The 15,577-nt window shown below is 41.2% G+C and overlaps 1 protein-coding gene across 1 annotated transcript; it reads right to left on the bottom strand.

Moving 5' to 3' along the window:
* Positions 1-4,829: 4,829 nt before the first annotated feature.
* On the bottom strand, positions 4,830-14,369 carry LOC116968004 (zinc finger protein 572-like). The gene is made up of 5 exons (XM_033014638.1): positions 14,307-14,369; positions 13,963-14,147; positions 13,741-13,871; positions 6,058-6,290; positions 4,830-4,847 (listed from the first exon to the last, which is right to left on the bottom strand). Exons 1-5 carry the CDS (start codon positions 14,367-14,369, stop codon positions 4,830-4,832), a joined length of 630 nt encoding a protein of 209 aa, XP_032870529.1.
* Between the last annotated feature and the right edge of the window lie 1,208 nt (positions 14,370-15,577).

Here is a 15,577-nt window from a genome sequence, read left to right as displayed (position 1 = left end):
CCCACCTGTGACTGTGATGTCCCTGTAGATGTCAACTCTCGGGGCTCACCCCCTTCCCTATTCCCACTTCAGTGTGAACCTCATTTCTTGCATCAGGTGTACACCCACTGTCAGGGCATCATATATAAGTCACAGAAGGATCACTAACCTTTTTGTTCCTTTGCTGTACAGGCCACTGAATCACCTCCCCAGTCACCAGCTTCAGCCATGTTGTAGACAGGCGATCACAAACTCTGTAGCCCTGGAATAATCAATATTAATAGACCCATCAGGTGACAATTGAATGTGAAGGAAGACATTGCCTTGTGAACCAACACACAGCTTTACAGTGTAGCGGAGATGTGGAAAACATCCCATACAAACAATAGACAATAGGTGCACGAGTAGGCCATTCGGGCCTTCGAGCCTGCACCGCCATTCAATATGATCATATTTGGTCTCCTAATCTGAGGAAAGACATTCTTGCCATAGAGGGAGTACAGAGAAGGTTCACCTGACTGATTCCTGGAATGTCAGGACTTTCGTATGAAGAAAGACAGGATAGACTCGGCTTGTACTCGCTAGAATTTAGAAGATTGAGGGGGGATCTTATAGAAACGTACAAAATTCTTAAGGGGTTGGACAGGCTAGATGCAGGAAGATTGTTCCCAATGTTGGGGAAGTCCAGAACAAAGGGCCACACACAGTTTAAGGATAAGGGGGAAGTCTTTTAGGACCGAGATGAGAAAAAATAAATTCCCACACAGAGAGTGGTGAATCTGTGGAATTCTCTGCCACAGAAAGTAGTTGAGGCCACAGTTCATTGGCTATATTTAAGAGGGAGTTAGATGTGGCCCTTGTGGCTAAAGGGATCAGGGGGTATGGAGAGAAGGCAGGTACAGGATACTGAGTTGGATGATCAGCCATGATCATATTGAATGGTGGTGCATGCTCAAAGGGCCGAATGCCCTACTCCTGCACCTATTATCTATGTTTCTATGTTTCAAATGGGGGTGGTTGGAGAAAGCATCCTGCTTGCCTGCTAGATTTTCACTTACTGTAACTGCAGGAAAAATGTTCCTGATGTTGGGGTGAGTTCAGAACCAGGGGTCACAGTTTAAGAATTAAGGGGGGGGGTGGCAGTTAGGTCTGAGATGAGGAGAACTTTCTTCACCCAGAGAGTTGTGAATCTGTGGAATTCTCTGCCACAGAAGGCAGTGGAGGCCAATTCACTGGATGTTTTCAAGAGAGTTAGATTTAGTTCTTGGGGCTAACGACATTGATGGATATGGGGAAAAAACAGGAATGAAGTACTGATTTTAGATGAACAGCCATGATCATATTGAATGGCAGTGCTGGCTTGAAGGGCTGATGGCCTATTCCTGCACCTATTTTCTATGTTTCTATGCTTGAGTACATGGCAATAAAACTCGACCACTTGATTTTGAAGCATTCATGCATGGTGGAGGTATAATGTAGTCATAGAGTGATACAGTGTGAAAAAACAGGCCCTTCAGCGCAACTTGCCCACACCCGCCAACATGTCCCAGCTACACTACCTGCTTTTGGTCCATATCCCTCCAAACCTGTCCTATCCATGTATCAGTCTAACTGTTTCTTAAATGTTGGGATAGTCCCTGCCTCAACTACCTCCTCTGGCAGCTCGTTCCATACACCCACCACCCTTTGTGTGGATAAAGTTACCCTTTAAAAAGTTACCTCTTAAAAATACTTCAAACAAAAAACATTGAAATCATTTATTTATTTATTTATTTATTTATTAGTTATTTATTTCAGACAGAATAAAAGAATAAAAAGCAAGTGTGAAACAGCATACAAAAAACAAAACACAAATATTTATAAAGTGTCATAAACAATATCTATAAATAAATGAAATCGTATGTATCCGAAAAGGAGCAGGAAGAAGCCAAAGCTTATTAATTCCCACCCCTTATTCAACTGCTTGTAATTATCTTATACAAATTTAGCAGCTATATGTACACCATATGTACACCAGCAGCTATATGTACACCAAATTATTTACATTTGAACACTAATCAAATATTTACAAAGCCATACAAAAAAGAAAAAAAAAATAAAAAACCCCACAAATACTATACAGTATCTTAGTCATATATACAACCCATCACTCTATAATCACCCTTCCCAATACAATCAGTATAACAAATATCACAATCACCTATCCTCATCCCAATATCCTTTTAAACAAGTGTTTTTGTACATCTTTTTAAACTGAATTATGCTTGTGCTAAGTTTTATCTCCTGTTCCAGACCATTCCACAAATTCACACCACAGATTGCTATGCACATACTTTTAAGAGTTGTTCTGACATTGAGTTTTTTTAAATTATGTTCCCCTCTCAAATTATACCCACCCTGTCTTTCCATAAACAGTTTTTGTATATTTCTTGGAAGTAAATTATTTCTTGCTTTGTACATGATTTGCGCAGTCTTAAATTTAACCAGATCGGTGAACTTCAGTGTATGTGACTTTAAGAATAATAAATTGGTATGTTCAAGATATCCAACGTTATTGATAATTCATATTGCTCTTTTTTGTAATGTGAATAATGGCTGTAGGTTGGTTTTGTAGGTGTTACCCCATATCTCCACACAGTAACTCAGATATGGCAATATGAGTGTATTATACAAAGTATGTAATGATTTGTGGTCCAGAATGTGTCTTGATTTTCCCAATATTGCTATAGACTTTGCCAGTTTTGCTTTGACGTGGTTTATATGTGGTTTCCAGCAGATTTTGTGATCTAAGATCACACCAAGAAATTTATTTTCATATACTCTTTCTATACTTATGTTATCTATTTTCAATTGTACTTGAGGGTTTATTTTATGTTTTCCAAATAGCATAATCTTTGTTTTGCTTAAATTTAGAGACAATTTGTTGACATCAAACCACTGTTTTAATTTATTCATTTCTAATGTGATGACCTCCAAAAGCTGCTTCAAATTGTCACCGGAACAAAAAATATTCGTATCATCGGCAAATATAATCAATTTCAGTATATTTGATACTTTTCATATGTCGTTAATGTATATTATGAAAAGCTTTGGACCTAACACAGACCCTTGAGGTTCTCCACAAGTTATGTTCATGTAAGTTGATTTATGTTCACCTATTTCTACAAATTGTTGCCTGTTTCTTAAATAGCTTCTCGCCCAATCCAGTCCAACCCCTCTGATGCCATACTTATCCAGTTTCATGAGTAAAATGTCGTGATTTACGGTATCAAATGCTTTTTTTAAATCTATAAATATTCCCACTGCAAGTTTTTTAGTATCATACTTCCACAATGCACTAAAACATGATTTTAATACGTCAAATTTCACATGTATGAATGTTTAATAACTTGCTGTACTTACCTGAGCCGGTATAAATAAACGAGATGTTTTAAAATAAATGTGTTCTCATTACAACTAAAATCTAAATAGAGAGGGGGGGGGAGAGAGAGAGAGAGAGAGAGAAGGGGAAAGAGAGAGGGAAGGGGGGGAGAGAGATAAGGGAAGATCGCTCTCTACTATCCCTTCTATCTACTGCTTATCTTCTTTTCTCTCTCTCTCCTTCTTAGTCGCTCCTCCTCTCCTCTCCTCTCCTCTCCTCTCCTCTCCTCTCCTCTCCTCTCCTCTCCTCTCCTCTCCTCTCCTCTCCTCTCCTCTCCTCTCCTCTCCTCTCCTCTCCTCTCCTCTCCTCTCCTCTCCTCCCCTCCCCTCCCCTCCCCTCCCCTCCCCTCCCCTCCCCTCCCCTCCCCTCTCCTCCCCTCCCCTCTCCTCTCCTCTCCTCTCCTCTCCTCTCCTCCCCTCCCCTCCCCTCCCCTCCCCTCTCCTCTCCTCTCCTACCCTCCTCTCCCCATTACAAATCCCTCTGTAAACATTCAGTGTGTCAGCGTAGTTCCAACCTCCGGGCTGCAGGAGGCGTTACGGGATGAGGAGCAAGAGGTGGGGGGCATTGTGGGCACAGGGGTAGATGTCATGTATTGAAGGTTTACTGAAAGTAAACATGCAGGTACAGCAGGCAGTGATGAAAACCAACCATAAGAGGAATCGAATATAGGAGCACAGAGGTCCTTCTGCAGTTGTACAGGGCCCTAGTGAACCACACCTGGAGTATTGTGTGCAGTTTTGGTCCCCTAAATTGAGGAAGGACATTCTTGCTATTGAGGGAGCCCAGCGTAGGTTCACCAGGTTAATTCCCGGGATGGCGGGACTGTCATATGCTGAGAGAATGGAGCGGCTGGTCTTGTACACTCGGGAGTTTAGAAGGATGAGAGGAGATCTTATTGAAACATCTAAAATTCTTAAAGGATTGGACACGCTAGAGGCAGGAAACATATTCCCGATGTTGGGGGAGTCCAGAACCAGGGGCCACACACACACAGTTTAAGAATAAGGGGTAGGCCATTTAGGACTGAGATGAGGAGAAACTTTTTTCACCCAGAGAGTTGTGAATCTGTGGAATTCTCTGCCACAGAAGGCAGTGGAGGCCAATTCACTGGATGTTTTCGAGAGAGTTAGATTTAGCTCTTGGGGCTAACGGAATCAAGGGATATGGGGAGAAAGCAGGAATGGGGTACTGATTGGGGATGATCAGCCGTGATCATATTGAATGGCGGTGCTGGCTCGAAGGGCCGAATGGCCTCTACTCCTGCACCTATTGTCTATGTTTCTACCATTCGATACTGGCCCTGATTTTTGAGCAAATATTCCATAATCCAGAAGGAATTTCGGGAAACGAACGAGCGGCCGTCTGGCAAATGAATCCATTTTGTCCGCAGTTCCCACCGTTACAAGTTTTGCAAGAGTCTTTGGCAAATCTAACATTCCTGGAGGACCTGTGTGTGGGAAAACATTGGGATGAAACTAGAACAGAAATCCATCTTTTCCCACACTAATCCCACCGCCCACTCTCTCCCCAGCGCCCGGAATCCCTGTATATGCCCCCCCCACACTAATCCCACCTCCCCCCCCACACTAATCCCATCGTCCCCCCCACACTAATCCCATCGTCCCCCCCACACTAATCCCACCTCCCCCCCACACTAATCCCATGTCCTCCCCACACTAATCCCACCTCCCCCACACTAATCCCACCGCCCCCCCACTAATCCCACCTCCCCTCCCCACACTAATCCCACCTCCCCCCCCACACTAATCCCACTTCCCCCCACACTAATCCCACCTCCCCCCCCACACTAATCCCATCGTCCTCCCCCACACCAATCCCACCTCCCCCCCCAAAGTAATCCCACCTCCCCCCCACACTAATCCCACCTCCCCCCCACACTAATCCCACCTCCCCCCCACACTAATCCCACCTCCCCCCCACACTAATCCCACCTCCCCCCCACACTAATCCCACCTACCCACCACACTAATCCCATCGTCCCCCCCACACTAATCCCACCGTCCCCCCACACTAATCCCACACTAATCCCATCGTCCCCCCCACACTAATCCCACCGTCCCCCCACACTAATCCCACACTAATCTCACCGTCCCCCCCACACTAATCCCATCGTCCCCCCCACACTAATCCCACCGCCCCCCCACACTAATCCCATCGTCCCCCCACACTAATCCCACACTAATCCCATCGTTCCCCCCACACTAATCCCACCGCCCGGTCCCCTTTGCAAACTGAGCCGGAAGTTGGGAAACACTGTGTGTGTGTGTGTGTGTGTGTGTGTGTGTGTGTTTGGTGTGTGTGTGTGTGTGTGTGTGTGTGTGGTGTGTGTGTGTGTGTGTGGTGTGTGTGTGTTTTTGTGTGTGTGTGGTTTTGGTTTGTGGGTGTAGGGTGTGGGGTGGTGTGGTTTGGGTGTGGGGGTGTGGGTGTGGGGGTGGGGTGTGGGGTGTTGGGTGTGGGTTTGGTGGTGGTGTGTGTGTATGGTTTGGGTGTGGGTGTGGGTGTGGGTGTGGGTGTGGGTGTGTGTGTGTGTGTGTGTCTCTGTCACCTTTCACTCTCTGGAGATAGCTCTGGACATCTCTACAGAGCTGGATATTGGTTCCGTTAAGGTTCTGGATTTCGCTCTTCAGATGGCTAACCTCCTGGAGAGATTCGGAGTGGAGGGAGCGATAGGCAGAGAGATTCGCCATCGAGACGGAAAGATTCCCAGCGCAACTTTGGCCCGAGAGATTCAGCCTCGAGTTCTCGTACACGCAGATGTCTAGCGTGGAGTTCAGGGCCAGATATCGCTCGTCAGATCGCCGGAGGCTGTCGTTCAACTCCAGAAATCCTACGCTCAGTTCAGCAAAGCTTCTTTCACCTTGGCCGAGATCTCACCGTAGCCGAGACACTGAAGGAGAGAGAAAGTTCACAGAGTTCGCTGACGTTCTAATTTTAAAAGGCGAGGCAAACAATTGGGCAGCAGCCACCTGACAACCAAAATTCATTTTGTGAACACAAACTTTTTAAAAAGGCGAGGCAGAGGACTTCCGGTGGCGCTATGGAGGCTTGAGTCCAGCGCCAACTAGCTCCGTGCCGAAGAAATTAAAAACGGGAGAAAATCGGGTCTTACCTGCAGCGATCGCGATCTGAACGGCTGCCTGCGTGACGTCATCAGGCGCGCTACTTTACGGTATGTCGTTACAACGTACCCCCCCCCCCGTGGGACACAAAAAAAAGCCGGTAAAGGGAAACCGCAGATGGAAGAGGAAGGCCCTACAGAGGCCTCGGCCTCAGTTACAACGACGGCCCAGGAAGACCCTCCGAAGAAAATGAAACAGAAAAAGTCTGAAATGGAGGATCTTAAAACCTTTCTCGCTGCCGAAATGAAAACCTTTGGAGAGAAGTTTAAAGAGGAACTTGACTCTTTTAAGGTAGATTTTAAAGCAGAAATGCTTTCTACCGTTCAACAAATGCTGGAAATCTGGAAGAGGACGAGGGAGGAAGAGATCAAGGATCAGATGGAAGTGCTGGAAACCAGGCTCGTTTCGGTGGAAACGAAGGTTAAAACGGAGGTGGACCCCATTCATCACGTACTTGATCAACATAGAACAGCGATAACCGAACTTGAGAAGTGGGCGACGACAAGTGAGGAAACTGTAAGTCGACTCCTTACTGAAAACCAACGCCTCTCCGATATGGTGATCAAATTAAGTGATAAGTGTACTGATTTGGAGGGGCATCAAAGACGTAAGAATCTAAGAATTGTAGGGGTGAAAGAAGGAAGTGAGAAGGAAATGGGCACTCGGGATTTTGTGGCAGACCTATTACAAAAAGCCTTAAAATTGGATCACAAACCTTCACTCGGTCGAGCTCATAGAGCGCAGCGACGTCGTACACAAGATGATGCCCATCCAAGACAAATTATCGTAAAGGTGCAATTGGATCATGAATTTGACGATATAATGAAGAAAATTGTTCGAGGCGGACAGCTCCTTTTTGAAGGTGTGAGATTCAGTATTTACCGAGATTATCCGGCAGAAGTCTTCAAGAAAAGAGCGCTATTCACTGAGACAAAGAGAATACTGAAGAATGTACCTGATTTGAGATACAGCAAGTCCAAGGAGCACTTTTTTACAGACCATGAAAAAGCACTGGAATATGCCAAAGAAGTCGGTAACATGACCATAGACTGAAGAATTTACATTACTCCTTAGGAGTCAAGCCAGATCTAAAAGGACCTTTAAAGTTCTTTTAAGAGCTTTAAGGACATTCGAAAACCGAAATGGACGGAGGACATTGGATAAAACCGTGATCTTTGTATTTTTGTTTATTAATCAATATTATTATCTGTATATTCATATCTAACTATATGTGTAACAACTAATACTTATTAAATATCTATATTACCACTAAAATTATTAACATTAACATTTCTCATAAAAATTTAATACTGTATATGATTGATAACAATGATTAATAATTAATAGTCTTCGATTAACGTAGAAATGAATTACATACTTATATTATATAGGAAGATATGCAAGAGGTAAATTAGCCTACGTCATTAATAAAGTTTAATGGTTTTTCTCTTTATTTTTCAATTTAAAATTAAATTTATAGATTTAGCGAAAAAATTAATATGATATGTAGAGAATAATAACGTTGTGAATTTTTGCTGTTTTTCAACTTTTCTGCAGGGTTACGTGCTTATGTATGTATACATATGGGTGTATATATATATATATATATATATATATATATATATATATATATATGTGTGTATATTGTGTGTGTGTATGTATGGGTATGTAAATAAGTTTGTTACTCCCAAAGAAGTTATTTGAATGTTAGAAATAATCTTTTTTTTTTTTCTTCGGGCACGGAGCTGGAAATTTTTTTTTTTCTTACAAAGGCTACGGAAGTCTTTAGAATTCTAGCCACGTTAGTGTGGCTATCACTAACTACACTAATTGTAGATGTAGTTCTTTTTCTTTCACCCTATACTAACCAACTCTATCACTTTTTTCACTTTAAATATTTTTATAACTTAATGTTTGAATGGAAAAATAAGACTAATACAAGGAGATGTGTTCGGAAGAGCGATGTATATGATTTTAAATTCATCTATTTGAGGTTCGGGAGCAGGGTCAGGTTCTATGTGTTGTACCTTCTGCTCGGTTATAGACCACCTTAGAAACAATATGCAAGATGTTAATATGACAAGAGGGGGTCAGGGAATAACATTTTGTAGTTGGAATGTCAAGGGAATCAATGAACCAATTAAGAGAGGTAAAGTTTTGGCACATCTAAATTTAATCAAAACAGATATAATATTTCTTCAAGAAACACACCTTAAAAAGGAATCTCAACATAGACTTAAAGCTAAGTGGATCGCTGAATCATATCATTCCTCCTTTTCCCATAAATCCAGAGGAGTTGCAATACTAATTCGTAAAGGAATACCTTTTAAGAACTCTTCAACAATAGTGGATATTGATGGTAGATATATTATATTAGTTGGAGAGTTAAATGGAGAAAAAGTGAATCTTCTTAATGTTTATGGGCCTAATTTTGATAACCCCAAGTTTTTTAATAAAACATTTAATAAAATTCCTGAATTTACACAATATAAATTAATAATTGGAGGAGACTTCAATTGTACATTAGATTCATACTTAGATAGATCATCAAGGCAAAAAAAAGTAAAATCTCAATCAAGTGTATTTCTAAATTCATTTATTAATACCACTAATATTAAGGATGTCTGGAGAATAGAAAACCCAACTGGACGGGAATATTCATTTTACTCACCAGTACACAAAACATACTCAAGAATAGATTATTTTTTAGTTGACTCTACGTTTATCCCATTTATTTATAATTCAAAATACCATAACATTATAATCTCAGATCACGCACCTGTAACATTCATGATTAAATTAAATGGAATGTCCGAGAAACAAGCATATTGGAGATTTAACCCACAAATTTTGAACGAAAGATCATGCCAGGAATATATTATTAAACAGATTCAAATATTTTTTGAGGTAAATGACAACCCTGACACACCTACTTCTCTTATGTGGGAAACGTTCAAAGCGTATGTTCGAGGTACATTAATTTCTGCTCAAGCATTTTATAATAAAGAGAACAGGATTAAGCAACAAACATTGGAAAGTGAAATCAAGCAACTAGATATAGAAAATGCGAGAATGCCATCTACTTTAAAACATAATAAAATTGCTGTATTGAAATATAAATTAAATAAAATGTATTCAGAACAAGTAATAAAACTTTATCAAAAAACCAAACAATTACATTTTGAATTTGGAGACAAACCACAAAAATTATTAGCACGTCAGTTACGAAAAATGGAAGGGGAAAAAATAATTCATAAAATTAGAACAGAGACAGGAGAATTATTAAAAATGCCCAAGGACATAAATGATAGATTTCTCCAATACTATCATAACCTTTATTCAACTAAAACCGTAGCACAATCAGAAGGAATAGCAGATTTTTAAATAAAATGTAATTTAAAAGGTTTAGATTCAAACGATAGAGAATTATTAGAAAGGGAGATTACGATAAAGGATATTGAGGAGTCTATTGGCTCTTTAAAAAATGGTAAAGCAGTAGGACCAGATGGTTTAGGTTCCGAATTTTATAAAAAAATTTATGATTTGCTTAGCCCACGTTTACAAAGACTGTATGAGTATATATATACTCAACAGAAACTTCCAGACACTTTAAATGAATCTATAATAACACTTATTCCTAAAGCTGATAAAGATCTGGAAGACCCGGGATCATACAGAGCAATTGCACTTTTAAATACAGATCAGAAAATTTTAACTAAAATACTAGCGCATAGATTAAGTACAGTGATGAATAAATTAATACACCCTGACCAAACAGGCTTTATTCAGAAACGGTACTCATATTATAATCTAAGAAGATTATTTAATATTATATATTCCAAGAGAATTATTAATGAAGATCTAGCAATAATTTCACTTGACGCTGAAAAAGCATTTGATCAGGTCGAATGGCCTTATTTATTTTCGGTGATGGAAAATATGCAGCTAGGGGAGAAATTCTGTACATGGATAAAACTGTTATATACAAATCCCACGGCTAGAATATTTACAAACCAAAGGTTGTCATCTAAATTTAGCCTATCTAGAGGTTGTAGACAAGGATGCCCATTATCTCCATTATTATTTGCGCTTGCTATTGAGCCACTGGCAGAAAGAGTTAGGGGGCATCCGGAAATACATGGGTATAACACAAAGGACACAGTGAATAAAATTTCTCTATACGCAGATGATGTATTAATTTACATTACAAAACCAGAAATTAGTATTCCAAACTTATTAAAGCTAATAACCCAATTTGGTTCACTTTCAGGATACAGAATAAATTGGTAAAAGTGAAATTATGCCAATAAGGGAACATAACAAACAGATAATACAACAATTTCCATTTAAAATAGTAAATGAAAAATTTAAATATCTAGGTATTTATGTAACTAAGATATATACATCATTATTTAAAGCAAATTTTCCCCCATTACTGAACAAACTTCATAAGAATATTCAATACTGGAAAACACTTCCTATCTCAATGGTTGGCAAAATCAATGCCATAAAAATGATTTTTTTACCGCAAATATTATACCTTTTTCAGACAATTCCGATATATCTGGCAAAAAACTTTTTTTTTAAATTGGACTCTTTTGTTAATGATTTTATCTGGGATTATAAGAATCATAGGATAAACAAAAGACACTTGTGTAAATCAAAAATTAATGGAGGCTTGGTTTTACCCAATTTTTTGTTTTATTTCTGGGCAGTTAATATTAAAAATATGAATTTCTGGTTGGAAGAAATAGATCATCAACCAGACTGGTTAAAAATGGAAAAGGAAGATTGTTTACCTTTTGATATCGGTTCGATATTATTTGCTACGTCTAAATTAAACAAAAAAATTTATAGGGAAAACCCTATAATATTTAGTGCTATACGAATTTGGAAACAATTAAAAAAGACATTAAAATTAGATAATTTATCACTTTTTCTTCCAATTGTGAATAATCCTTTGTTTAAGCCTTCATGGTTGGACGGGGGTTTTACACAATGGAAGAATTATGGAATTAAAAATATGGGACAACTTTACAAGGAAGGCACTTTTCTGACATTTCAGGAGTTGCAACAGACTTATGGACTTCGAGGAAATGATTATTTCAGATATCTTCAACTTAGAGATTATGTAAAATCGAACTCCCAAAATTTTCGAATTAGAAATTCAGAAATTCTTGATGAATGTTGGAACAAACATCCTAATACAGAAAAATTAATATCTTATATATATAATATCTTATTAGACAGTGACATTCCCTCGACGGACTTACACAGACAAACATGGGAAAAAGAATTAAATCAAGTAATAACGAAAGATACTTGGGAAGAAAGTTTGCAACACATACATCAGTGTTCACTAAACGCCAGACATTCTCTAATACAATTTAAAGTAATACATAGGTTACATTATTCAAAAACAAAACTACATAAAATTTATCAACATATCTCACCTATATGTGATAAATGTCAACATTTAGAAGCTACATTATCTCATATGTTTGCAAACTGTATAAAAATTAAAAAATTCTGGGTAAATATTTTTAGTATAATATCTAAAGTAACCAGCACACAATTGGACCCAGATCCAAAATTAATAATACTCGGAATATTAGAATTAAATCAAACACTTAGAACAACACAAAGAAACTTTATTGATTATAGTTTAATAACAGGAAAAAAATTAATTCTAAAATTCTGGAAAGGCCCTACGGCCCCCACAATCAAAATGTGGATTATAGAAATGACGGAGACCTTAAACGTGGAAAGAATCAGATTTTCCCTGTTGGACAAACAGGAATTATTCGTTGGAACATGGTCTCCTTTTATTGATTACTTAAAGGGTCAGAATAGTTCAGCACAGGAACCTGACTAGCACGCGGGCTAAAGAATGGATGAAATACTATACTCTGAAATGTACGAATATATCTCGAATGAAGTCTTTTTTATTTTAATAAATTTTTCCATTCTTCTTTAACTACCTTTTTCCCTTTTTTTTTTTTTTTTTTTTTTTTTTTTTTTTTTTTTTTTTTTTCTTCTCTTTCTTTTCTTTCTTTACTTCATCTATCTCTTTAGTTCTATCTAGTTTAAAAAAAAAAAAGGCAAAAAGTATTGGAGACAATGTAATAATAATTGACAATATTATCAATTTAAAAATGTAAGACTGTAATGATGTAAATAGGTTATGTACCTATCTCCAATAAAAAATATTTTCAAAAAAAAAAAAATAATAAAAAGGCGAGGCAAGCAAGCAATTCCCGATGTTGGGGGAGTCCAGAACCAGGGGCCACACACACACAGTTTAAGAATAAGGGGTCGGCCATTTAGAACGGAGACGAGGAAACACTTTTCCACCCAGAGAGTTGTGAGTCTGTGGAATTCTCTGCCTCAGAGGGCGGTGGAGGCCGGTATTCTGGAAGCTTTCAAGAGGGAGCTAGATAAGGCTCTTAAAGATAGTGGAGTCAGGGGATATGGGGAGAAGGCAGGAACGGGGTACTGATTGGGGATGATCAGCCATGATCACAGTGAATGGCGGTGCTGGCTCGAAGGGCCGAATGGCCTCTACTCCTGCACCTATTTTCTATCTTTCTATGTAAGCCTCCATTCCTTTCCCGTCCATATACCGATCCAATTTATTTTTAAATGATAAAATCGAACCTGCCGGCCTCCACCACTTCCACTGGAAGCTCATTCCACACACAGCTACCACTCTCTGAGTAAAGAAGTTCACCCGCATGTTACCCCTAAACTTTTGTCCCTATTGATAGGGGACGATCAGCCATGATCGTAATTAAAGGGCGGCGCTGGCTTCGAAGGGCCGAATGGCCTCCTCCTGCTCCTATTGTCTCTGTTTCATAGCAAAAGGATTTGAGTATAGGAGCCGGGAGGTTCTACTGCAGTTGTACAGGGTCTTGGTGAGACCACACCTGGAGTATTGAGTACAGTTTTGGTCTCCTAATCTGAGAAAAGACAACTGGGCAAAGCTCTTGCCGCAGGTGGGGCAGCCGAACGGCTTCTCGCCCGTGTGCACCCGCTGGTGGATTTTCAGGTCCTGCGCCCTCCTGAAGTCCTTGCCGCAGTCGGGGCAGCTAAAGGGCATGGGGAGGGGATGCTCACTGGCGTGCACCTGCTGGTGGGCCAGCAGATAGGTCGAGCGGGTGAAGCCCTTGCCGCACTGGGCGCAGGTGTAGGGGAGCTCACCGGTGTGGGTGTGCCAGTGCTCCAGCAGCCTGGCGGAACGGATGAAGCTCTTGCCGCAGTGGCTGCAGATGTAGGGGCGCTCCCCCGTGTGCAGCCACCTGTGCATCTTCAGTTCTGGCGACGACTTGAAGCTTTTGCCGCAGTCGGAGCAGGTGAAGGGACGCTCGCCGCTGTGCACCCGCCGGTGCCGCCGTAGCCCCGACAACCCGGTGAAGCTCTTGCCGCAGGTGGAGCAGCTCGCCTGTGTGCACCCGCTGATGGGACTTCAGGTGATTAGTCGTCTTGAAGCTCTTCCCGCACTCGGCGCAGCCATAGGGTCTCTCGCCGGTGTGCACCCGCCGGTGGATCTTCAGGTCATTCGTCGACTTGAAGCCCTTGCCGCAGTCGGAGCAGGCGAGTGGCTTCTTCTTGGAGCAGGCAAAGGGCCTCTCGCCGGAGTGCACGCGGTTGTGCCGCAGCAGGTTGCCGTAGCGGGCGAAGCTCTTGCCGCACTCCGAGCAGTCGAAGGGGCGTTCTCCCATGTGCAACCGCCGGTGGGTCTCCAGCATGCTCGGGATCCGCCATGCCTTGCCACACACGTCGCACTCGTATCGTTTCTCCTTGTCGTGCCCTGTCATGTGGTCCTTCATCGAAGCTCAGCCCGCACACCGAGCAGATGGGGGGGGCTCACTGGCACCCTGACCACCCTCAATGGCCGCTCACGTCCCTGTCTCTCCGTCCACAGCAACGGCTCCTAAACCATGCAGGAGGGGAACACGGAGGATCAACAAGCTGGCAAACAGGACATTACTAACGTACTCCTGCATTACTAAAGTACTAAAGTAGGCATTACTAAACATTACTAAAGTAGGCATGCAGGTGCAGCAGGCAGTGAAGAAAGCGAATGGTATGTCAGCATTCATAGCAAAAGGATTTGAGTATAGGAGCATGGAGGTTCTACTGCAGTTATACAGGGACTTGGTGAGACCACACCTGGAGTATTGCGTACAGTTTTGGTCTCCTAATCTGAGGAAAGACATTCTTGCCATAGAGGGAGTACAGAGAAGGTTCACCAGACTGATTCCTGGGATGGCAGGACTTTCATATGAAGAAAGACTAAATAGACTCGGCTTGTACTCGCTAGAATTTAGAAGATTGAGGGGGGATCTTATAGAAACTTACAAAATTCTTAAGGGGTTGGACAGGCTAGATGCAGGAAGATTGTTCCCGATGTTGGGGAAGTCCAGAACAAGGGGTCACACACAGTTTAAGGATAAGGGGAATGAAGTATTTTAGGACCGAGATGAGAAAAACATTTTTTTTCCACACACATAGAGTGGTGAATCTGTGGAATTCTCTGCCACAGAAGGTAGTTGAGGCCAGTTCATTGGCTATATTTAAGAGGGAATTCGATGTGGCCCTTGTGCCTAAAGGGATCAGGGGGTATGGAGAGAAGGCAGGTACAGGATACTGAGTTGGATGATCAGCCATGATCATATTGAATGGCAGTGCAGGCTCGAAGGGCCGAATGGCCTCTACTCCTGCACTTATTTTCTATGTTTCTAGGTTTTTATGCTGCTGCACCCGCTGAGTTTCTCCAGCGTTTTTGTGTACTTCCCCACAGCCATCAGGCTATTAAACCTGGCTCGGACAAAACTCTGAACATTAATAACCCATTATCTGTTATTTTGCACTTTATCAGTTTATTTATTCATGTGTTTTGTTGTCAATGTTCTATGTTCTGTGTGCTGAAGCAAAGCAAGAATTTCATTGTCCTATCAGGGATACATGACAATAAACTTGAACTACTTGAACTAGAACAAGTTGTCCAGCAACTTTAGGCTGTGCACGCCAGACA

The sequence above is a fragment of the Amblyraja radiata genome, chromosome 43 (assembly GCF_010909765.2).
Source record: "Amblyraja radiata isolate CabotCenter1 chromosome 43, sAmbRad1.1.pri, whole genome shotgun sequence".
Classification (NCBI taxonomy): Eukaryota; Metazoa; Chordata; class Chondrichthyes; order Rajiformes; family Rajidae; genus Amblyraja; species Amblyraja radiata.
Note: the sequence above shows the minus strand (reverse complement) of the source record. Positions and strands in the feature narration are given on the sequence as shown.

Coding starts and splice junctions, on each gene's coding strand:
- LOC116968004 (XM_033014638.1), bottom strand. CDS start 14,369: ATGAAGGACCACATGACAGGGCACGACAAGGAGAAACGATACGAGTGC. Junction 14,148..14,306: donor AGTGCGACGTGTGTGGCAAG/GCATGGCGGATC, acceptor GCCTGCTCCAAG/AAGAAGCCACTCGCCTGCTC. Junction 13,872..13,962: donor GGCGAGCTGCTCCACCTGCG/GCAAGAGCTTCA, acceptor CTGCGGCAAAAG/CTTCAAGTCGTCGCCAGAAC.